A 24,790-nucleotide genomic window follows, 5' to 3' on the forward strand; every position below is an offset into this window, starting at 1 on the left:
AAATCAGAGGTGCAGGGGGACATGGGAGTGCTGGCGCAGGATTATCAAAATGTTAAATTTGCAAATTGAATCGGTTGTAAGGGAGGCAAATGCAATGTTAGCATTTATTTAGAGAGGACTAGAATATAAAAACAGCAATGTAATGCTGAGGTTTTATATAAGGCACTGGTCAGACTGCATTTGGAGTAATGTGAGCAGTTTTGGGCCCCATATCTGAGGAAGGATGTGCTGGCGTTGGGTCTAGCAGAGGTCTATGAGATTGATCCCGGGGATAATTGGGTTAACATGTGATGAGCATTTGACGGCACTGGGCCTTTGCTCGCTGGAGTTTAGAAGGACGAGGGAGGACCTAATTGAAACTTCCTGAATAGCGAAAGGCCTGAATAGAGTGGATGTGGAGAGGATGTTTCCACTAATGGGAGACGAGTGTTTATGAATAGTTCTCGGCAATTGAACCCTGTCATAACCTAGGGGGTGTATGTATTTGTAGAATTATTGAAATCCGCACCGATATTTAAAAAATCGACATTTATTGAACGTCGCCTCGTATTTTGAAGTCTGAAGAAGGGTCTCGACCTGAAACGTAACCCATTCCTTCTCCCCAGAGATGTTGTCTGCCCGCTGAGTTACTCCAGCGTTTTGTATTTATCTCGTATTTTGAGAGTAGGCTGCTGGTGACACAGTTAGTAGTGATAACCATGCACTATCCTGTGGGAATGCTGCTGCAGTCTGATGAATGTTGGTGTTACATTTTGAGCAGGTTCAAATCCTGAAAACCCAATCGTCATCTTGCTATGTATGTCTTCTGACTATTTCTTTTACTGCGTTCCCATCGTTCTATGCCAGTTGAGTTAGTTGGTCACGGTGCTATCAGATTAAATAACTTCTTCTGTCCTGTGTGTTGCTCTTACTTGCAAATAACATTTTTTTTACCCCATCTGAGTATTCACTGTTGATGTGAAGTTTATTCTTAACAAGTAATAATTAAAGACTATCCTAGTTGACACTTTAAAACCTGTTTTCTGTAAAGATTGGGCCATTTATTCTTAATTATAATTGTAAGAGAGTCCACGAGGTTCTCATGGGCTTTATTCAAGCATTTATACAGCACGGATGAGGGCCCTTCATTCCAACACATCCATGCTGAATAGGTGCTGCCTCAGCAAGTCCTACCTTCCTGTGTTTGGTCCATTTCCCCCAGAGCCTTTCCTATCCATGTATCAGTGAAACATTGTAATTGTATCTGCCTTTATCAGCTCATTCCATATACCCACCATCTTCTGTGTCACCAGGTCACCTTTAAATCTCTATCCTGTCTCCTTAAACCATGTCCTCTATTTAAACTCCGCTACCCTGGGGAAAGGACTATTTAGCCTAGTCCCTCATGATTTTATAAACCTCTATAAGATCACCCCTCAACCTCCTTCACTTCAGAGAAAAGTCCCAGCCTATCCAGTCTCTCCTTATAACTCAAGCCCTCCATTCCCTATAACATCCTTGCGAATCTTTTCTGCTGCCTTCTCTCAATGCTCTGTGAAGAATCTTAGGTTTGAATGGTGTTGCGGATCGAGGGAAGGACAGCCTTCTCCTTTTCCGTGCTTCCTATGTAGAGCAGTGAGGACTGGGAGTCATTCGGGCACAACAATTGAGCTCAGTCGAGATCGTTGCCTTTTTTGATGAGCTGTTATCTTCTTCCCAGTTAGACTTATGGTCATAAAATAACTTCTGGTATTCATAATCCTGCAGAAGACCCTTTGCTATTTTGTTTTGTGAGCCCCAGGTGAATTTTAACAATCTGGATCAAGGCCCCTCAGCCTCTCAAACTTAGTGGCCCTTTGAAAGACTCATAAAACATAGAACAGTACGGCATAGGAACAGGCCCCGAGGATGTCTATTGTGATGCAAGAGAGGCATTATACCCGTGGGTGGGAGTGGCTTTGGGTTTACATTGCACCTAGTGCACATTTGCTATCTGCAGTCGAAGAGAGGAAAGGGGGATGTACACTTTAGTAAACATGAGAGTCAGAACAGCTCAAGGTACCTCACAGCCAATGAAGTGGCTAGTGAACGAGTGAAATTCAAACACGATTTTGAACAATGAATAGGATTAAATATCAAGTTAATGTTTTGATGTGAGACTAACGGTGAGCAATATTTATATGATCTCCTAACACTAGTTTCTGCTTTAAGTTATTTTACATTGCTTGGACAAGTGCCTTGGTTTCGCACACTCCATAGAATGTGTTGGAAGCTGAGGGGTGATCTCACAGAGGGGTATAAAATCATGAGGACAATAGGTAAAGTGAATGGACAAAGTCCTTTTTTTCCAGGGTGGAGGATAAGTGGTTCTTATCCTCTCCACTGGATATGTTGAAGCTGATCATCATCCGATCCACTGTTCCTTCAAAGCCGCAGCGCAAACCAGATGGTGTTGAACCTTCCGTGATCTATGATATTTTACAAAGATGAGTTCAGAAATGACCAAGAACACAAAGGAAGGCAAACTATAGTAAACGGCAGCACATCATGGAGAGTGTTGAACTGAACATTGTGAGGGGGGTGGTTGAGCTTTAAATCAATTTTGTGTATCTTTGGCGATGAGCAGCATCACTAACATTCATTGTTTTTCCATCGTTGTCCTGAACCAAAGAGCCATTTAAACCCATTTTGGGTGTTAGCAGTATTATTGTCGACATTTGTAAAGAATTAAAGACCATGCAGGACTGCTGAGATGATAAGGAGGGCAATATATATACGGTGATTAGTAAAACCACAACATTGATTAAAAGTAAGTTAATAGATGCAATAAAAGTATTCAAGGAAAGTTGCCAGACATTGATGGGATAGATTCATCTTTTCAGAGAGATTTGAGCAGAACTAGCAGAAGCCCAGGAAGTTATATTAGGAATGGATATGTTCTCTAGGAAGTGATCAAGAAGGGAAGTTGAGCCGACCCAGAGACAGTTAGTTTGACTTGGACTTGCAAAAGTCCTTTGCTCCAATATCACATGGATGTTAATTGCTAGATAATTAAGAAGATGGCTGCACAATTTTGCAAAATTGGTTAGAAGCAGGGAAGCAGAGAAGTGTGACAATGTGAATAGAAGTTGGGGATGTGATTAGCTGTTCTAGTTTAGGTTCACCTCTATTCAACATAGAGTTATAGATCTATACAGCATTGAACTAGGCCCTTTAGCCCAACGTCCATACTGACCAAGTTGCCTAACTAAGCTAGTTCCACACGCCTGTGCCGACCCAAACTCCTCCAAACCTTTTGCTGACTGTACCTGCGCAAGTGCTTTTTAAATGTCATTATTGTACCCGTCTCTACCACTTTGTCTGGTAGCTAATTCCTTGCACACACCAGCCTCGGCGCAAAACGTTGCCCCTTGGGTCCCTTTTAAATCTTTCCCACCTTACCTTAAATGTATGTCCTCCAGCTTTAGATTCCCAACCTTCCAGACCCAGTAACACTCTTATAAATCTTTTTTGTATTATTTCTAGTTCAATTACATCCTTTCTTTAGCAGGGTGACCACAATTGTACTTATGTACTTATTGTCTTCTGCTTGTAGAGCTGTTTCCTGCATTTCCAAATGTTACTACTTGGATTAAAGAACAATGCCAAACAGGCCTAGTGAATAATTATTGGGACCAAAGGAACTTGCAAAGGTATATGGAAAAGATAAGGGAATGAGTTAAAAAAAAATAAAGTCAGATTGAATTCAATGTCATTAAAGGTGAAGTTGCAGGGTTTGGTTAACTAGTGTGGTAATTATACAGCCAGGCATGACTGGATAATGTGGCACTACAGAGGGATTCGGAGGCTCATTTTAAAGCAGCATTCGACTCGATGAAGGTGTAAGGAAACTTGATGGAATGCTGATTTTTAATGCAGAATTATCTAAGATTAAAGTTAAGTTACAATAGACTTTCACTGTCAAAACTGGGCATGCTGACCTGAATCAAGCAGAAGGATTACACAAAGCACAGAGCTCACGTTATGGAGTGTTTCACCCGTCTCCCTTATCTCCCTCCACCTCCTCTCCCTCCTCTGTCACCCCCACCCTCCACTTCATGTGGTACTGGATCTGATGGGATGCAATGATGTTAGTCCCTGATGCCTAGTTTTGAACTACGTAACCTGTTCTGAACCAATGACCTTTAGAATGGTGGTGTTGCTACACATTATGATGCTCTTGATGTGAAGAGAGGACGTTGCTTCAACAAGGACTGAGCAGTGATTAATCCCACCAGCACAGTCGTAGGTTTAACTGTGATGGTTAAATTGGTGGCAAAGCAGAGTGCTGTCGTTGTTCTTGGAAGCTGTTGGTGTATCACATATGTGGAGTAGGGACGGTTTAATATTTATTGTTGGAACTGTCCTTCCAACACCTGTTGATTACAGGAAACAGGGTTTAGTAGGAATAGATAGTATGACTTTGATTAAAGTCTTGCTCTCAGCATGCTAACTACACTGGAGTTCCCATTCCCTCTCTCCTAGATGCTGCCTGACCTGCTGAGTTACTCCAGCATTTTGTGATACCTTCGATTTGTACCAGCATCTGCAGTTATTTTCCTACACTGGAGTTGATCAGTAAACCCTGTGGTTTCTGCATTATTGTACTGAATAGCATTATTCATGTCATAACCATTGTTGGTAGGAAAGAACTGCAGATGCTGGTTTAAATCGAAGGTAGACACTAAATGCTGGAGTAACTCAGCGGGTCAGGCAGCATCTGTGGAGAGAAGGAATGGATGACGTTTCGGGTCGAGACCCTTCGTCAGACTGATCTTTGTTACCATTGTTGGACTGTTTTCAATTTGTAGTGGACCAATATGATTTTTAGCCACAGGTACACCTGGAGGAACCTTAGTTCTCTTTAAAGTACTGCTGTAATATTGGCACCACTGGGCCCATTAGACAGTCTAAAGGAGGGAGATGCCAGTTCCAGCATGTGTAGTCAGTCAGTGAGACGAACACCTCTGATGGGGCCCAAAGGAGAATAGAATTAGCCTTTTTACAGTGGCTGGGGTACCAGTCGACACTCGCTGATGTAAAGAGAACAACTGCTGGAGGAATGCTGGTTGTCAGGCAGCATCTGTGGATACAAAGGGATGGTCGATGTTTCGAGTGGAGATCCTACATCAGGACTGACATTGGCAAAGGGGAGATGGCCAGTACATAGAAGTGGTGGGGAAGGTTCTAGCAGGAGCTGGCAAATTATCAGCGGATCCAATTGAGGAGGGGCTGTTGGTCAGAAGGAGCCTGGTGGAGGAGGGATAGGGACAGGTGGAACTGTAAGGTGATGAGTGGAGCCGACAAAGGGCTGCAGACAATGGGGTCTGATAAGAAAGGAAGGTAATGAGTGGAACCTGATAAGGGAGAGATAGTAGGCAGATGGGAACAATAAGAGCTGGGGATGCAGAACCCAGTGGGTTAAGTGTGAGGCAGATGAAAGAGGTGGGGGTGGCGAAAGAAATCTGGTAACAGAGGGATTGTGGGTGTGTGTATGTATACTGACCATGTGGTATCCTCTGTGTGTCTTTACTGTGGCAATGGAGGAGGCTGGTGTGAGAATGGCCGTTAAAATGCCTTGTAACCTGTTGCTTAAGATGGCCATGATGGACAGCGCATAGATGCATGGTAGAAGAGTTGTTTGGTTTGTTCTCTGTGTCACTGATGTAGAGGAGGCCGTATTGAAACCACTGAATGCAAGAGATGTGGTTGGAGAAGATGAATGTATTGCTGTGTAATACTAGTGGGTAATACTGCTGCAGTAATATTATCCCCCTAACTTGCAAGAGACTTGGTGCAGTCGGTAACCCTGGAGTGTGCTGGGCATGATCCTGTGTGTAATACCAGGTTCTCTCCTTCTGCTGCAGGTCTCTGCCACGTTTGCGGAGGCAGCCAGTGGTGCGGAGTCCCAGGATGAGCCTTCAAGGAGCAGTGGCCAACAAGAATCCATATCCTTCACAGCAGGTGAACCAAGCCCTTGACCAAAGGGAAGAAGGCAATCTCCTGCCTTGCCTCCGCAGCACATCTCCATCTGTCAGGCAGCGGACCTCAGGTGGGTAGTTCAACACTTTCATCGGCATTTCTGCAAGTAGAAAAGGGGTGACTTGCATTTGGGTGGCACTTGGTGTCTCTCAATGCTCTCCCGACCCTCTGACACACTTTGAAGTGAGTTACTATTGTGATGTGGCGAAAGTGATTGCCAATTAGTACACATTGAGACTCCCCAAAGCGTGAAGAGATAATCAATAATCAGCACTTGAGCAATAAATAATGACCAGATCAGCATGGAAAGTTGCCTTGGTGTTCAAAAACCTCTCGATTTATCACATCGAAGCAGACCGTTCAGCCCTTGTCCATCCCTCTCGAGCCCTTGTTCTGTAAACTTGTGGGTCCTGCACTCGAGTGCATGTTTCATTACTTTATAAATATTTCAATACAAAATATTTTCATCTCCACTCTAATCCTACTACCAACTCCTTTCTGAAATAGTTACTTACTGTTCACCCTATCTAGGCTTCTTACAATTGTCTAGAGTTGCTAAATCTCTCCTTTGCTCCTTTTATTCTAAATATCTTGGCATCTTGTCTTTATAAACAGAAGAACTTAGCAATCTCAAATCCTCATTAAACCAAGAACGTAATATTTTATTATAGTTATTATATTATATTTTAATATATATGTTTAGATTTTAATTATTTATATTTAAATTTATGTTTGAATTTAAAATGTTTGCAATTGTCCCTGCCTCACCATCCAACACGATGTCACTGAATATACATGAATCTTGTGTAGAGTGCTATTGACGTTACTTTATTTTCGATCCTTGCTCTTAGTTCAAACTTTTCCTTCAGACTTATCCTTAGTTCCCTTTGCTCCTGCTGCCCTCCTCTGATCTGATTGTGACATTGCTATTTACATTTATGCTTGCATTTCGAGTTGATCTCTGGGCTTCATTTCACCTCTGCTCTGTTTCCCAAGCATCTCAGTAGCTGAGTTTTATACTGCCTCGTTACTCCCACTGTTTCTGCGCATTCTATACTCTTTGCACTGAATCTGTCTCTCTAAGTAATAGAATCAGACAGCATGGAAACAGGCCCTTCAGCCCAACTCTTCCATGCCAACCAAGATGCCTCATCAAAGCTAGACCTATTTTCCCACATTTTGTCCATATCCCTCTAAACCTTTATTATCCATGTACCTGTCCAACCTGCCCCAACTACCTCCTCTGGTAGCTCATTCCATAAACCCACCAATTTCTGAGTGAAAAAGGTGCCCCTCAGGTTCCTTTTAAATCTTGCCCCTTTCATGTTAACCCTAGGTCCTCTGGTTCATGATTTCCCAACCCCAGGTAAAAGACACTGTAGGTTCACCCTATCTATTCCCTCGTGATTTTGTACACCTCTATAAGATCACCCTTCAGCCTCCTGCGCTCCAAGGAATAAAGTCCTAGGTTGCCCAATCTTTTCTTGTAGCTCAGGCCCTCGGGTCTTGGCAACATCCTTGTGAATCTTTACTGCATTCTTTCCAATTTAATGACATAACTTATCAGAAATATGGATGTTCTATGTTATTAGTGTCAGAGGTTTGCTCAGATATTTTGCTCTCCCCAGTGCATGGTTGGTACCTTTCTGTTTTATAGCTCAGATGATTTGGTTTCCATTTGATTCTTCTAGAACATCACATCTATATTCAAATGTTAATGCATCTTTAACCAATATTTTAGACCCACACTATTTTTATCCTCTCTTTTCCAGTCAGTAATGTTGTACTGCTATTCCTGTCCTTTAAGCCAATCTGAACATTACCTACAAAGTATCTCAGCCTCTTTGCCCTCAGCTAATCTGCCTTGTTCCCTGAGCTTTTTTTGCTGTCTATTTTCTAGTCTGCCTTTCCTCTGCCTTCCACCCTCACTCTGTATCTTCCACTGAATCTTTGAATGAAAGTTCAGGTTACCAACCCCTGCCAACCTATTTGCACCTTACTAAACCGTACCAACCAGCCTCCCTGCCATCCACATCTGTTGAGCTGCAATCTGCCCAGTCTAATATGATTTGAAATTATAAACCGAATTAAATATTTACATGTAATTATCCTTGCTGTCTCCTCTTGCGCTGTGATCGCTTGAGTCAGTGTTTTATTCAGATCACTTTCATCAGTCATTGATTTCATACAGTGGCAGTGGAACCCACAGGGTATATATCGTGACTATACGCAGGACATCCACTAGAATGATCAGGCACCTTAATCCCGCAGCCCTCCACATGTAGTGTGTCGGCGCTGATTGGAGTTCGATCTCTTTAATCTGAGCCAGTTCAATTCGCTGATCTGGCCTTGTGTTAAAAAGCTCCTCAGCACCACTGAAACCTCACACTGTCAGAGTCCCCATTCCTCACTCTGCACGCACCCTCCCTCCTCTGGGCCCAAAGCCCACTCTCACCAGGGTCCCTGACCTTCCCTTCCCACTCGCCAGGCTTGCCCTCCCTCTCCAAGGGCCTGGTCCCTGCCTCTCTCCCCTCACATCCTGACCAACTCACACTGCCTTGCTACTCACTGGGGTCTTGCTGTCCTCCCTTTTAACCTACTGTGTTCACAGGAGAAGTATATTGTGATATATCTTTTTTTAAATGTAAATGAAGTGTTTTGGCATTTCAATAGGAATAGTATTTAGCCGTCTGGAAACTCTGTGACCAGCATCAGCAGATTCCAGAGTCTGCTAGATTATCAGTGCAGATGATTCATCTGGCTGGTACTTTCGGCCACTCCGATCATCAGCCTCCAGCTATGTTGCACACTGCTTTTGAGAAGCATCGTCGAGTCAAACCAACATTGCTTTCTGCTCTCTCCCCATCTCCAGATCCTGACCTGGGGAGGCCCTCACAGTCTGCAAGCCCTCAACCGTGTAAAGGTGGCACCTCGCCCTCCTGCGGAGATGAGCTTGGCCCGGTCAGTTTTGAGCCAGCCTTCTGGCCCAAGGATGGATGGGCTGTTCCCCATTTGGGGCCGAACACAGGTCCGAATAAAAGAGGTGCAGCAGACGTCAAGGGCAAACACTGCTGTGAATCGTGGAAGTCCTGTGAGCGCGTGGTGCTGATTGTTGATAACACGCGGTTTGTGGTCGATCCCGTCATCTTTGCAGCACACCCTGACACCATGCTGGGCCGGTAAGTGCTTATCTCCGTACGCCAGACCAGAGCTCCTGCCTACAGTTGCATTCATTCATCACTACCAATTGTTGCTAGAGTTATACAGCACAGAAAGAGGCCCTGTCCATGCCGATCAAATACCTTCCTGTACAAGTCCCATTTTCCAGAAGTTGGTCCATTATCATCCATGAAAGGCAGTTAACTAATGGCTTAAATTTATATTTTGATTGGGATCCGAGCAGCACAAATCAACACAAGATCCTGGCTTCATTTTTGATCGGTCTGAGCTGTTCTGATCCAGATCTAAGTTGATCTGTACAATCCTGAGTAAATGCTGATTTGTGCTGAGCTATACCTAGTTAAGTTCTGGACTGTAATATAGTATAGACCTGAAGGGTCCCAGTTTTTTTTAGTTCAGAGATAAAGCATGGAAATGGGCCCTTTGACCCACCAGGTTCATGCCGACCATCGTTCACCCACTCACACTAGTTCTGTGTTATCCCACTTTCGCATCCACTCCCTACACACTGGGGCAATTTACAGAGGCCAATTCACCTACAAACCCACTTGTCTTTGGGACGAGGGAGGAAGCTGCAGCACCCAGAGCTGGAGCAAATGGGTACTTGGAGAGCATGCAAACTCTACACAGGCAGCACCCTAGATCAGGATCGAACCCGGGTCTCTAGTGCTGTGAGGCAGCAGCTTTACCAGCTGCACCACTGCCGCCCCTCGTGAACCAGGGGCAGGAGAGTGTGAGCGAAGAATGATTGGTCTTAGTCAGCATTTGTGAAGAACATTACTGGACAGCAGGGACTGGAGTAGATGCCTCGGTGAAAGGAATGTGGGAGCTGTCTGTCTGATTCTTGCTCTGAGGACCTTGTTCTTTTCCCTTTCAGAATGTTCACCTCAGCGCGACAACATAACGTCACACAGCCGAATGAGAAGGGCGAGTACGAGATCACTGAAGGCATCACCTCCACTGTCTTCCGTGCAATCCTGGTAAGCTTCCTTTTTGCAGCACTTTAGACTTTCCGTTAGAGATACAGTGTGGAAACAGACTGTACCGAGTCCACGCCGACCAGCGATCTCCCCGTACACTGGTTCTATCCTACACACGAGGGACAATTTACAGAGGCCAATTAACCTACACATTTTTTGGAGAGTGGGAGGAATCCAGAGCACGTGGAGAAAACTCACATGGTCACAGGGAAAACGTACAAACTCCGTACAGACAGCATCCATGGTCAGGATTGAACTATGGTCTCTGATGCTATAAGGCAGCAACTCTACTGCTGCGCTACCGTGCCGCCCTACTTGTGTTTAGTTTCCCTAAAAGGGTCACAACATCCACTGCAGTCGGCCTTGATTCAAAGCACAGTGGGGGAACAGGAGTGAGAGGTGTCGCTTTGCAAAATAAACTGAGATAAGGAAACAGTGAGACTACACCGTTTTAATTCATTTTATTTATTCTTTGGGGTGTGGACAAGGCTAGGGCGTGTTGTGCCTTTGAGAAGGCAGAGTGTTGTGGTGGAAGGATAATATTCAGGCTGGGGCCCTATGATCGGTGGAATCCAAATAGGATTAACAATTAGATTGAAGAGTTGCAAATTGTGACGCTAAAGGAATGAATGTAGGTGGAAATGGAGGGGGGGGTCGGAGAGAAATAGGTGTGTGTCCATGTGGGGCATAGGGAAGAAAGGGGGGTGGAGTTACCTACAATTAGAGAATTCAATGTTCATACTTTTGTGTTGTAAGCTACCCAAGTGGTGCCACGATGTAGAGTGTCAGGAAAGCTTCACTTGTTGCTGGGAACCCAGCCTCTAACATGTTCTTATAACCACGTCATCTCTCTAACCAGTCCAGCTGTGTTTCTGGTCAAATTCCTATTGTGTGTAGGGTGGGGGACTCTGCAAATGCCATTGAATGTCAAGGGTACGTGGTTGGACTCTCTCTTATTAAAGATGGTCATTTGAGTGGTGTGACTACTACTGGCCTCCTATCAGTCATGGGCAAATATTGTCTCGGTTTCGGTGCTTAATCTTTTGGAGAATTGTGAATGATAAGCAGAAGGCAACCATCAGCCAACATCACCACTTTGGATCTTGCAGTAGCAGGGTGGTCATTGCTGAAGGAGCTGAAGCTGGTCGAGCCGTGGATACTACTGCATTGAAGAGCTCCCACCGTGAGGTGATTAACCTCGCACAACCTGAGAGTAGGAAGACGTTCTTCAGGCTGAGAGTGTTTTTGAACTCCTTGGCACAGGGAGCTGTGGGAGCAGAATCCCGATGAATATTTAAGGCTGAGGTAGATATATTTCTAAAGATAGACACAAAGTGCTGGAGTAACTCAGTGGGTCAAGCAGCATCTCTGGACAAAAATGATGGGTGACGTTTTGGGTGGGGATCCTTCTTCAGACTGCTTTACATTTCTACTTAGTAGATACATTTGTAATCAGTAATAGAATTGAGGGTTATTGGGGAAAGGACAGGAAGGTGGACGAGGAACGTCAGATCAGTTTTGAATGACAGGGCAGCTTGAAGAATCTATTCTGTTCCCAATTCTTAAGGTCATATTGTAGCCACATCCATTCTCCTTTGTGCGAGGTATAATTCCAATTATTGGCGTGTTTTTGCAAAACAGTAAGTTGCTTGGTAACACTGCTGATGACACTTTGCCGATGATCACTTTGCCGATGATTCAGAGCAGATGGGCATTAATTAACTGGGTTGGATTCAATCTTTTTTTGAACAGGACTAGCTTGGGCAATTAGCCACTCACGGTAGACACGTGTTTTGTATCGATACTGAACAGCTTGGCTCCAGGGAAGCTAGTACTGGAGTGCAGATCTTCAGTACTACTGACAGGGGTGTTTTCTGCTCCTGTAGTCTTTGCTGTATTCTCAGCTGTTCGTTGGAGTGAATCAAATGAGCTCTCGTTATTCATGCTCTCTTTGCTGTGCATTACCGTTGCCAGGTTGGCATCTCACCAGGCAAGCTAAGTGCTGCCCCCTGCATGCCCTGGAGTGTGCTTCACTGAAATAGCTTTGATTATAATAGAATGAAGGATATGCTTGGCTATTCGATGGTGCCCATTTCTGCCGCTCCTGCCAGTCTTTGGTGCCTTGTGGATGCCAAGTTTTCAACCGATAACTCTGAAGGAGTCTCCCCTATTGTAGTGCAACACAGCAGGGTGCTCTCATTGTGACGATGAGACTTTGCCTCCATAAGTTCACTTCAACCAGTGTTATTGTGGATAAGTTTGCCACAGGGCGATTTATAGCGATGTGATCATACTGGTTCAGTGGCTACCTGCTGTTGCCGCGATCTGGCAGCTGTGATCTTCAAAACCCCACCTACCGTGGTCCCACCAGGTCTTGTTTTCGTGAAGCACATGGGAGTTCACCACCCAAAATACGTTCTATACCCTTGCTATTCTCAATGCTTCTTGCAAGTGGTCGTTAGCTGAGGGAGGGCAGTACGCTGTTATTGGGAGCAGGTTCCTTACCCTCATTGTTTCCTGTTAATTGTACCCCTTTGGAACAACAATTGGCTTTGGGGAATTAGATTGATTAGAGTATGTTGCATGACTTAACATTAGTGACGTTAACTGTTGTCTTGCCATTCCAGGATTATTACACCACTGGCATCATTCAGTGTCCAGATGGAATTGCAATCCAGGAACTCAGGGATGCCTGTGAATATCTGTGCATCAACTTCAATCACAATACAATCCGCTGTCGTGACCTCAGTAAGTACGTCTTCCATGGCTGAGTCAGATTCTCCTTTTTCAGAGGTTTTAGTTCAGTTTAGTTTAGAGATACTGCGCTGAAACAGGCACTTAGACTGCCCGAGTCACCGAGTCTACACCGACCAGTGATCCCTGCATGCTAGGGACAATCTTACCGAAGCCATTTAACCTACAAACCTGTACGTCTTTGGACTGTGGGAGGAAACCGGAGCATCCGGAGAAATTCCACGCAGGTCACGGGGAGAGCGTACAAACTCCGTATAGACAGCACCCGTGGTCAGGATCGAACCCGGGTCTCTGATGTTGTAAGGCAGCAACTCTGCCGCTGTGCTGCCGTTTGTATTGTTTTTAACTTCATCAGAAAAGCCAGTATCTCCAGACGATTAAAAAAAAAAAACACGGCTGATATACAGATTGCACTGGTGACATGGCTGAGAAGATTCTGTTGAGTAACAATATCTTATACAAGGTTTTGCTTAAACACTGCATCAAATCACAAATGAGTCTCTAGGATAGTGCAAGTGTGCAGGATGATGGCTGGTCGGTCGGTGGGCCGATGGGCCTGTTTCCACGCTGTATCTATAAAGTCTAGTCTAATTACACATCTCTGGTGTCCTGTGTTGATGAGCACCTGCTTGAGATGCTGCAATGTCCCTGTTGAGGGTGGCTTGTGGTGCTGCTGGATGGAGTAGTGTTTTGATGTATAAGCCAGCATCATTGAAGAAACTATGGCATATTTCCAAATCAGTGTGGCCATTCCTTTGGTAAAATTGGAAATTGTCCCTGGTGTGTAGGATAATGTTAGTGTAATGATGATTGCTGGTTGGTGTGGAACAGGGCTGAAGAGCTTGTTTCCGCGCTGTATCTCTAAAGTCTAAAGTAAAGCCTTGGGATTTACCTTACTGTTACACCATTCACCTTAGTTTCCTTCAGTTGTTGGACCCTTTGACTGCTGCCCACTCACTGCTTGCTCCACTGATTTCCTCTGGCAGGTGCTCTGTTACACGAACTGTCCAACGATGGGGCCAGGAAGCAGTTTGAGAGGAACCTGGAGGAGCTGGTGTTGCCCCTGATGGTGTCCAGTGCCCGGAAGGGAGAGCGGGAGTGCCACATCGTGATACTGTCTCACGAGGACACGGTGGACTGGGACGAACAGCACCCACCTCAGATGGGAGAGGAATATTCTCAAAGTAAGAATTGAACATGAGCAGGCAGCCCCTACTGAGTGATATCACTGAGCTGTTCAGTCTGTGAGCTTAATGTAATAATCTTAACTTCCTGAAAAACCTTTGGATAGAGTACAGTCAAATGCAAGTTACAGAAGTTACAACCTGTAATTGTGATCCATTTATCTCTCTGCTTCTTCCAACCACCTTCATCTCACTCCAGGAGCCCACAGAGAAATGGCACATAAACAAGAGCAGGCTATCTGATCTGATCTGACATTTTCTTGATTCAAGATTATTTTTCTTGCTCTGATCTCAATAACCCACAACTCTTTTATTAACTAAAAAATCTATCATGTCCTTGTCTATGTTCAGTGACTGTCTCCAAAGTTCCCTGGGGTAGAAAATTCTAAAGAGGCACAAGTTCCTGAGCAAAAAATATTCCTCCATTTTTATTCTTAAGCATGACCCGTTTTCTGAAGTATGCCCCTTGGTTTCACCCATGACAGACAAATATCCTCAATATCTGCTTTGTCAAGGAACTTGAGAACCTTGTTTCAGTAAGATTACCCCCTCTCCTGAATTCCCATTTGTGTAGATCCCAGCCTCTCCCCCTTTCCTCATAAGACAATATCTTCATCCCAGGAACTAACCAACTCCAGTGCAAGATAGACACAAAATGCTGGTGTAACTCAGCGGGACAGGCAGCATCGCTGGAGAGAAGGAATGGGTGACGTTTTGGGTCGAGATCTTGACCCGAAACATCACCCATTCGTTCTCTCTAGAGATGCTGCCTGTCCTGTTGAGATACTCCAGCATTTTGTGTCTATCTTCGGTTTAACCTAGCATCTGCAGTTCCTTCATACACACCTCCAGTTCAAGTGCACCCTTCCTTAAACAACTGTCCTCTAGGTGTGGTCTCACCAGTGCCTGTGCAGGTGGAGCAGGCTTTCCATACGTCCCTTCTCCATCCCTTTGCAATTCCTTTTCCTTTCTGACTCGAGTGCATTTTTACCCTTCCATGAAAGCCCTCCGTTGTTTGGCTCAGATATTTCCTGTTGCAGTGAGCTCCACAGTCTCACCATTAGTTAGATCAATAACCTTTTCTCTCATTCCCGTTTACATTTATTGGAGAATATCCTTTTTAGAACCTGTATCTGCCCTGCCCATCAGAGGGAATTGTCTTCTACCCTGTTCACAGTGCTTTGAAACCCTTTAACTGTGTCTCTCAGCCTCCTCTCCAAACCAGGCCTCATGCTGTTTAATCCACTCTGCTGTTCTTTTCAGCCACGGTATCGTGTGAGTAAATCTCCGTACCATCACTGTTGTTTGTTATCCTTCTTATGGAATGCAGAAATATGTCCAACCCTGCAAGTGCTGCAGTTTGGCAAGACAAACCAGGGCAGGACATGACTAGGGCTGATGTAGTTTAAGCTGCTTAAAATAGAAACATAGAAAAATAGGTACAGGGGTTGGCCATTCGTCCCTTCAAGCCAGCACTGCATTCAATATGATCATGGCTGATCATCTAAAATCAGTACCCATTCCTGCTTTTTCCCCATATCCCTTGATTCATTTAGCCCGAAGAGCTAAATCTAACTCCCTCTTGAAAACATCCAGTGAATTGGCCTCCACTGCCTTCTGTGGCAGAGAATTCCACAGATTCACAACTCTGGGTGAAAAATGTTTTCCTCATCTCAGTCCTAAATGGCCTACCCCTTATTCTTAAATGCGAGGTGTTGGGAGTCAAATGTAAAGGGACAGTATGCAGTTCATAGCAAGACTCTTAACATAATTGATATACGCAGGGATCTTGGGCCCAAGCCAATAGCTGCCTGAAAGTGGCAATGAAATTAGAGTGGTAAAGAAGATGTACCTTCATTGGTGGGGGCATTGAGTATATGAGTCAAGAAGTTGTATTACAGGTTTATAAAACTTTGGTTAGGTGGCTTTTGGAGTATTATGTGCAGTTCTGGTTGCCCCGTTACTGGAAGGATGTGAATAACCTTGGCTTTTTTGCGTTCATTGGACAGGGTATTAAGTTGGGATGTCGGTTACCATTGTACAATCATTGGTAGGGCATCATTTGGAGTACAGTTCTGGTCTAACTGCTAGAGGAACAGTGTCATTAAACTGGAAAGAGTGCAAAAAAAGTTTGAGTAATAAGGAAAGACTGGACAAGCTGCATCGTTTTTTCCTGGAGTGTAGGAGGCTGAGTGGTGACCTTAGAGGTTTGAAATCATGGGGAGCACAGATAAAGTCAATAGCCAGTCTGAAGAAGGGTCTCGACCCAAAACGTCGCCCATTCCTTCTCTCGTAGATGCTGCCTGACCTGCAGAGTTACTCCAGCATTTTGTGATACCTTCAAAGTCAATAGCCAGTGTCTTTTTCCCAGGGTAGGGGAATCCAAAACTAGAGGCATAGGTTTAAGGTGAGAGGGGAAAGGTTTAAAGGGGACCTGAGGGGGAACTTTTTCACACCGGATAGTGTGTTTATGGAATCAGCTGCGAGAGGAAATGGTAGTGGTGAATACAAGATCCTTGGGCAGGTGGGACTAACTCACTGTGGGCATCTTGGTTGGCACATACGAGTTGAGCCAAAGGGCCTATTTCTTAGCTCTATAACTTTACACTGTACACACCTGTTACCTGTTTGTATAGCTCTTTGACTGAATATCTTCTGATTTTCAATTTGATTTCTTAGGAAGTGAAGATAGAACAAAGGCCCCTTAGTCCACAAAGTACAGTATATGCTGACCATGATGGCAAATTAAACTAATGCCATCTGCCTGCACATTGATCCATAACCCTTCATTCCCGACCTGTCTTGTGTCTGTCTCAATACCTCTTAAACATCACTATGATATCTGCTTCCACCATTTTCCCCTGGCAGTGCATTCCAGGCACTTACCATTTTCTGTGTTTTAAAACAAAAATTACCCCCACATCTGATTTAACCGTTGCCACCCCCCCCCCCCCCCCCCACTGTCGCCTTAAATCAATGACCTCTAGCATTTGACATTTCACCTGGGAAAATGACTGACCATTTTACCCCACGAATGTCTCCCATCATTTTATGAACCTCCATCAGGTCTCTCCCCAGCCTCCAGAGAAAACAATGCAAATTTGTCCAACTTCTCCTTGCAGCTAATACTCTAATGCAGGCAATGTTCTGGCGAACCTCTTCTGCACGTTCTCCAAAGCATCCACATCCTTCCTGTAATGTGGCAACCAGAACTGCATGTAATACTCCAAATGTGGCCTGACCAAAGTTTTATGCAGCTGCAACATAACTTCATAACTTTTATGCTTAACACCCGACCAATGAAGGCAATCATGTTGTATGCCTTCTTTCCCACCCTATTCCCTTGTGCTGTCACTTTCAGGGAGCTAAGGACTTGCACCCCAAGACCTTTCTGTACATCAATATTCTTAAGGGTCCTGCCATTTATGCACACTTTCCCCTCATGTTTGACCTCATACTTGTCTGGATTAAACTCCAGCTGCCATTTCTTCACACAAATGACCTATCCTTTGAAAACCTTCCTCATTGTCCACAACTCCACCAATGTTTGTGTAGTCTGCTAATACTTTATCTGCATTTTAATAGAGTTTTTAACCCGTGTCAACGTTTTAGTGATCAGCGAATCAGATACCCTAACTATTTTGTGTAGGAAAGAACTGCAGATGCTGGTTTAAATCGAAGGTAGACACAAGATGCTGGATTAACTCCAGGCGGCATCTCTGGAGAGAAGAGCATTCAGATTGAAGAAGAGTCTCAACCCGAAACGTCACCCATTCCTTTCCAGAGATGCTGCCTGTCCCGCTAAGATACCCTAACTATTTTGCTCCTTTGCCTTGTATTGCTCTCAATTTTCCAATCAATAAGTGGTCCCCTTATTTCTCCCACCAAATGTCTCGGTCATATTTATTTTTTACCTTAATTTTCCATTAGCTTATGCAACCCACTGGGTTGATTTCTCCTCCCAGTAACTGAGGGGTCGCTGTTCTGTGATTAGGAGAGAATCCCAGGCTGATTTCCCGCTCTGTTACACTAGCCAAAAAGAAACCCAAACTGATTTTGCTACTCTGCAACCCAGGGTCATCAAACCCAGTTGTTCTTTCTTTCTTCTCTTTGACCCAGAGTCAGTAACTTTGCCCTTTTTTCATGTCAACATTCAGCTGAGTGCTCCCTCATTCTTTCCACCATTCCTCTCCATTGAGAGGGAGTAAGGAAGTAAATCAGGCAACACCCTCCAGCATTACTTGCGGTGGGAGCCTGACTGGTCTGACCATGATTCTCCCGCACAAGAGAATGGCACAAGCTACAGGATGTCTGATTTATATCTCCTGTGTTTCAGTTATTTACAGTACCAAACTCTACAAGTTCTTCAAGTACATTGAAAACCGCGAGGTTGCGAAAATGGTGTTGAAGGAACGGGGCCTGAAGAATATCCGCATTGGAATTGAAGGTGAGCTGGATGGGTGGGAACAGGTTACTCCTGTTCTCTGATTTACAACCAACCCCTTGCGAGTGTGTTCTATTGTTCAAGTTGGCATTATCTTAGAGTTCCTTTGTTAACATGGGTTCTGCCTCTTTCTAAGTAAACACCTCTTTCTAATTGGAATAAATACCTGCTGAGTTTTACAATTAGCCCTTTGAACACCTGCCACTGCTCATCCTGTCTCTTATTATATTTACCCAATCCAAATGACTAATTTCATCTTCAAACTATGAGAATCGCCCATATTTAATTGAAGATGGTGGTCTTTAACCTGTGATGTTCACCCTCAACCTGTATCTGGAATTCTGTCATATTGTGGTTAATATCTCAATGGGATCTTTAACCTCAAGATCTCTCGGTATCACAGGGCTGCATGGTGGCGCAGCGGTAGAACTGCTGCCTTACATTGCCAGGGACCCGGGTTCGATCCTGACATTGGGTACTAATCTGTAGATCCCCCTGTGACCTGCATGAGTTTTCCCCGGGAGCTCTGGTTTCCTCCCACATTTCAAAGACGTACAGGTTTGTAGGTTAATTGGCTTCGGTAAAATTGTAAATTGTCCCTTGTATTTGTAGGATAGTGTTAATGTGTGGGGATCGCTGGTCGGCGCAAACTTGGGCTGAAGGGCTTGTTTCCGTGCTGTATCTGTAAACTAAACTAAATCTAAAATAGCCTGCTCCAAGTAGATTCTATAACGTGTTGTCCCAAGAAGCGATCATTGATACACTTTTGCTAATTAAAACAGGTTAAAATTTCCCATGACAATTGAACTTCCGGTTAAGGGCACTAATTCCCTGCATTAATTCCCTGCCCCTCTTTGAAATAGTCATAGTCGTACAGCGTGGACACAGGCTTTTCGGCCCACACCCGACCAACGTGTCTCATCTACACTAGTCCCACCTGCCTGCATTTGCTGCATATTCCTCTAAACCTGTCCTATCCATGCACCTGTCTAACTGTTTCTTAATTTTCTAGCATCTTGGTATCTCATCCATTCACCTGAGGAAAGATGGGATCTTGGTTGAATATCTTAGTCAATGGGTCATACCTCAGTTCCTCAGTCTGTGTGGATATTGGAGACATTGTACCATCTACATGTCCAGAAAGAGAAGCCAATGAGATTGTTATGTGCGCTAACTGCACAGTGAATCTGTGCACAGAAGGATCCAATGAACACCTCAAAGATGACTAACTAGTTAATGTTTGTTCTCTGCTGACCAGGTTATCCGACCTGCAAAGAGAAGCTGAAGCTGAGACCAGGGGGCCGCTACGAGGTGATCTACAATTACGTGCAGCGCCCCTTCATTCACATGTCCTGGGAGAAGGAAGAGGGGAAGAGCAGGCACGTTGACTTCCAGTGCGTCCGGAGCAAGTCCATCACCAACCTGGCCTCTGCTGCTGCCGACATTCCCCGGGACCACGGCATCCCACATCACCCACAAGTGGACGAGCTCGACATCCTGGGCCCACCTCAAGAAGGAGTCACGGGACACAGTCCACGAGTAGCAGAGACCCCAGAGCATTGACACGGCTCCAGAATGGGCCATGGATGGCAGGTGAGGCTGTCCAAGCAGCCTTCCCCCATCGTGCCCTGGAGTATTTATCGTGGTAGACTAGACGTTCTCGTGGTGTTGACAGGCTTTTTGTGCACCGAGCAGATGAGGTACAGAAACTGTTACTGTGATCAGGAGCAGGATCAAGTACTGACGAGAGCTTTCCTGTTGCCACCTGCCGACTCCTGCACTTTGATACATGAATAAAATCTATCAGTTTGTTCACACAGGAAGCAAGTGCAATCAATCTAAAACGGGTACATCAGCTCCTGTCCCGGTCGGTATCAGGACTATGCTGGTGTGGTAGCTGTGGAAGGGAGGGACATTTCTACATGTGTCAGCACTTAAGAGACTTTCATCAGGGTTGTGACTTCTGCATCTCGTTCATTTTGTCTAAATACATTGTACAGAGTGTTTGGGGAGAGATGCAAAGGTCTTGATTCATAAACCAAGTTCCACTCACTGAAGTGCTTTTGTGACAGATTACTTGACACATTGGAAACTGGAAGTGGCTAGAGGCAGTGGTAGAGTGGGTGCAATAATGTTTAATCACACTTGGGACCGATTCATGGATTGGAAAGGTTTGGAGGCCCAACACAGCCAAGTGGGATTAACTTGGTTAGGCAACTTTAAGCTGGAAAGGGTGGAGAAAGGATAGGAGAATGTTGCCAGGACTTGAGGGCCTGATCTATAGGTTGAGCAGGCTAGAACTTCATTCCTTGGGGCACAAGAGGCTGAGGGGTGATCTTATTGAGGTGTATAAAATCATAAAGGAATAGATAGGGGGAATGTACCAGTGTAGGGCAAACAGAATGAGTGGGCCTAGGTTTAAGGTGAGAGAGGCAATGTTTCTCACATAGGGTGTGGGCAATAGACAATAGGTGCAGGAGTAGGCCATTCAGCCCTTCGAGCCAGCACCGCCATTCAATGCGATCATGGCTGATCACTCTCAATCAGTACCCAATCAGTATGGTGCATATGGAACCAGCTGCACAAGCAGGAAAAGGCAGGTACAATAAGACACTTGGACAAATATATGGATAGGGAAGGTTTAAAGCAGGCAAGTGGGTCAAGCTTTGATGGGCCATCTTGGTCGGCATGGACGAGCAAAGAACAGATTTCTGTGCTGGAAATATCAATATTTTCTCATGCAGAATGTCCTTGCACATGATTCACTTTTCAACAAGAACACATCCATTTTAGCAACTAATTTCCATTTCCTCTATCCTTTGGATTTGATGACACTGAAGAAACAACCATTTCAATAAGTTTTTATTGAACAAAAGGGAACCTGCAGATGGTTGTGTTCTTGTCCTACCTTGGCAAGGGGGCACACTGTTGGCAGAGTCTAGAGAGCTAACAGTATTGCATTTTGAACACAATATTGCAGCCACCGTGTGCCTTTGGTGGAGGGTGTAAATGCTTAGCCTGCTGGTTAGGCTGCTCTGACCTGGATGGTGTCAGACCTTTTGTGTGTTGTTGAAACACCACTCGTTTCGGCAAGCAAGAGTATTCTATCACAGTTCTAACTTGCATTGTAGGTAGTGGGAATGCGCTGAGCAGACAGTGAATCGTGACCGCGTGGTTACCATCTTGCCACATCTGATGCCAATAGTGAGTGTGTTGCTATGACAAGCATCTGGTGAACAGTGGCATTTTGGTCACAATATTGATTAGTTGTGCGACAAGATAGTTAATAGGCACATTCCAGAGCATGTCTAGATGCAGCCTAGCTGCAAATGGAATTGACCACTGCCTTACCATTTAGAATTCAGTTCATTGAACCAAGGACATCATGGGGTTTGGAAACATCATTCTAATTTCTGATGAAACCTGTAATGATGAACCCAGGTAACTGCCATTTGATGATACTGTCAAATTATCCACCTTAAAGCCACCCTCTTATTTATACTATATGCCCCGTTATTTGCTGAAGAGTTTTGAACAAGCCTCTACCTCGACCGTGAATCCCATGCAGAATATTGCATTTAATTACATTACCCAGTTCCTCAGCCTAAGCAAGTATCTTCTCTTCACTATGGAGAGCAGAACTGCAGGCAGTCTTAGAATTATTTATTCTTGTATCCCACTGTGCTTGTAATAGTGTTCAATCCCATTCATCTCTAGAATTGCTTGTTGTGTACCTACTAACCTCCTGGGATTAATAAATCCACACTTGCTGCAAGTTTTCCTGCAAAAGCATTTCCCCCCATCATATTCCTTGAGCTGCCTTTGAGGTCAATTTTATATCCACCAACATCATCAACCCACTTCCCCACCCAGCTTTACGTCAGCAAACATTGCACTGACTTTACCTCATTGTAATTATCCAACTATAAAAAGCTAGTCAAGCTTTGTAACTTCCACATTTCCAATGTTACCCACATTTTTGTGCCCTTATATTACTTTGAGATACTTGACCAAGTGCCTTTTGAAAATCTATTTGTGCATACTAGCTTTCTCCAGACCCATACACTAAATCTTTAGTAGAAATAAAGATGCTGGTTTGCAACAAAAAAAAAGATAGTGCTGGAGTAACTCAGCAGGCCAGGCAGCATCTCTGGCAAACATGGATAGGTGATGTTTTGGGTCGAGACCCTTCCTCAGAAAAACAAATCTTTGAGGATTTAACAAACTTGATTTACTATAACTTATTAACAAAGAAATCACAGCATTTTCCTACTTAATGGATGAAGTATTGCATTAAATACTTTTCAATTTGCTGGGACTTAAACTCTGGAATTTGAGATCATTGCCCATTTGCAGGCTCAGGTTCTAGATATTTTCAGAATTGAATTCCCTTAGGTTTATCCACTAACATCACACTGTGGCTTCCTCCTTTTCTGGTATGTGTACTGTGCCCAGTGAACACATTATTTGTTTAATGTCCCAGCCATTTTACCTACTCTTTCAACTGAAATATTTACAAAAAAATTGTACACGAGGACACTGAGCTCTTAAAGCTAATGGAATCAAGGGATATGGGGAGAAACCAGGAACGGGTTTAGGATGATCAGCCATGATCATGTTGAATGGCGGTGCTGGCTCGAATGGCCTATTCCTGCATCTATATGCTATGTGTTTATGAGCTAAGGCATGAAATAACTAATCTGAGTGAATGCTGGAACATAAAGGGAAAGGTATCTACACTTCTGCAAAAAAACAAGCCACTGGAGGTACTCTGGGTCAAGTGTCTTTGGGATGGCCAACGTTTCAGGTCAGGACTCTGCATCAGGACCACACTTCCTATCATTGTTTGTGCACTGCAGCCTTTGTACAGGTTTGTCGAGACCATTTTGATTAATATTTACATAAGTCGTTGCTGCAAACAGAAAACAGATTTCTGACGTGTAATGGGAGTTAATCTGCAATAGCAGACCCTAAAGGTTGCTTTGCTATTTAATACAAGGATAGATCGCCTGCTTTTCTGTGGGTTTTCTATCCCCCTTCCCCCCCAATTTCCTTAGTATCCAAAAACTTGAGAACCCAATGTAAGCCCCAGTAGCTACGTGAGCCACGAGTGTGTGGCCATTGTACTCCAGCAAGTTCCAATTACATTTTACTATTGAATGCACTGAAATGCTTTGGCTAACTCCTGTCCCCACACCAGCTTTATAGCACAGACTAGCCATCTGGCCCATTTCCAAGAATAATCTAAAACTAATCCCACCACCTCTTCCGGGAGCCCTTCTCTTCATCTGCTTCAAAACACCAAAAGAAAAGGCCTCTATCACAAACATTAAATTTCAATAGTGTAAAGAAATTTGTCCGAATCTTTCCCTTCAATATACTGAATATCAAGAGTAAGCCCTCATCACCAATTCCCAGAGTCAGGGGGTATGGAGAGAGGGCAGGAGCAGGGTACTGATTGGTTATGATCAGATTGAATGGCAGTGCTGGCTCAAAGGGCCAAATGGCCTACTCCTATTATCTATGCCACCACTGCTTTTGCCCTTTTGTTCACTGGCATCCCTGTTATTTTCATTGAGGGAGGAAATTGAGCTGAATAGCTCAAGGAAAGGAATACTGAATCAATGAATGGAGAGGAGGAATAGGTCGTTGGGTCTGCCGTTTACCTTTTCACATCTAGGTTGGTTGTAGATTAATTGGTAGAAATTAATCACCAAGGCTAGTCACAAAGTGTATTTGTGTATCACCAGAAGGACAATTATGTCTAGAGATTCCTGTGTTCAATCTAGCATGATCATGTTAACACACACTTAAATGCAGGACTCTAACAGCCCTACATTGAGGTAGAGGTAATACTTGTTTTTACTCAAGGATTCCATGGATGTTGAAGAAAATGCACATGTCATGTTTCAAGACTGCCACCAGAGGGGGCAAAAATGATCAGGGGCATCTGCTGCTTTCCTTTTGCTTTGATCCTTTGTCTAAAGTTGGAAACAACAAAGGGTTTGAGAATATGCTGCCCCACCTCCCTCACTTTTTAAAAGTACTCTTAAGTGTGCAATTTAATATTAAGGCTGCCTCTTGAGCAAGGTCTGTGTAATATGGACTGCTCACTGCCCTAATCAGACACGGAAGAAAATGACAGCTAAAGCACTGACCAATCCCCTTGCTTGTTGGGTTATGGGACTACCTCAGACTGTGCACTGACCAATCCCCTTGCTTGTTGGGTTATGGGACTACCTCAGACT

The 24,790-nt window shown here is 44.3% G+C and overlaps 1 protein-coding gene across 5 annotated transcripts in view; it reads left to right on the top strand.

Annotated features, from left to right (window-relative positions):
- The window catches only part of LOC144605488 (BTB/POZ domain-containing protein KCTD20-like), a 47,731-nt gene extending 27,202 nt beyond the window's left edge, over nucleotides 1–20,529 (top strand). For 3 of the 5 annotated variants that reach the window (XM_078420812.1, XM_078420813.1, XM_078420815.1), the window contains exons 3-9: nucleotides 5,886–6,070; nucleotides 8,873–9,179; nucleotides 10,058–10,160; nucleotides 12,788–12,908; nucleotides 13,901–14,098; nucleotides 18,435–18,545; nucleotides 19,801–20,527. In XM_078420812.1, the coding sequence (XP_078276938.1) occupies nucleotides 5,886–6,070; nucleotides 8,873–9,179; nucleotides 10,058–10,160; nucleotides 12,788–12,908; nucleotides 13,901–14,098; nucleotides 18,435–18,545; nucleotides 19,801–20,105 (1,330 nt within the window). In that variant the 3' untranslated portion in view covers nucleotides 20,106–20,527. Of the gene's footprint in view, nucleotides 1–5,885; nucleotides 6,071–8,872; nucleotides 9,180–10,057; nucleotides 10,161–12,787; nucleotides 12,909–13,900; nucleotides 14,099–18,434; nucleotides 18,546–19,800 lie in introns of all 5 variants that reach the window. The other 2 variants (XM_078420810.1, XM_078420811.1) reach the window with 1 other exon arrangement.
- The last annotated feature ends 4,261 nt before the right edge of the window (nucleotides 20,530–24,790 follow it).

Source organism: Rhinoraja longicauda, chromosome 24 (genome assembly GCF_053455715.1).
Source record: "Rhinoraja longicauda isolate Sanriku21f chromosome 24, sRhiLon1.1, whole genome shotgun sequence".
Taxonomy (NCBI): domain Eukaryota; kingdom Metazoa; phylum Chordata; class Chondrichthyes; order Rajiformes; family Arhynchobatidae; genus Rhinoraja; species Rhinoraja longicauda.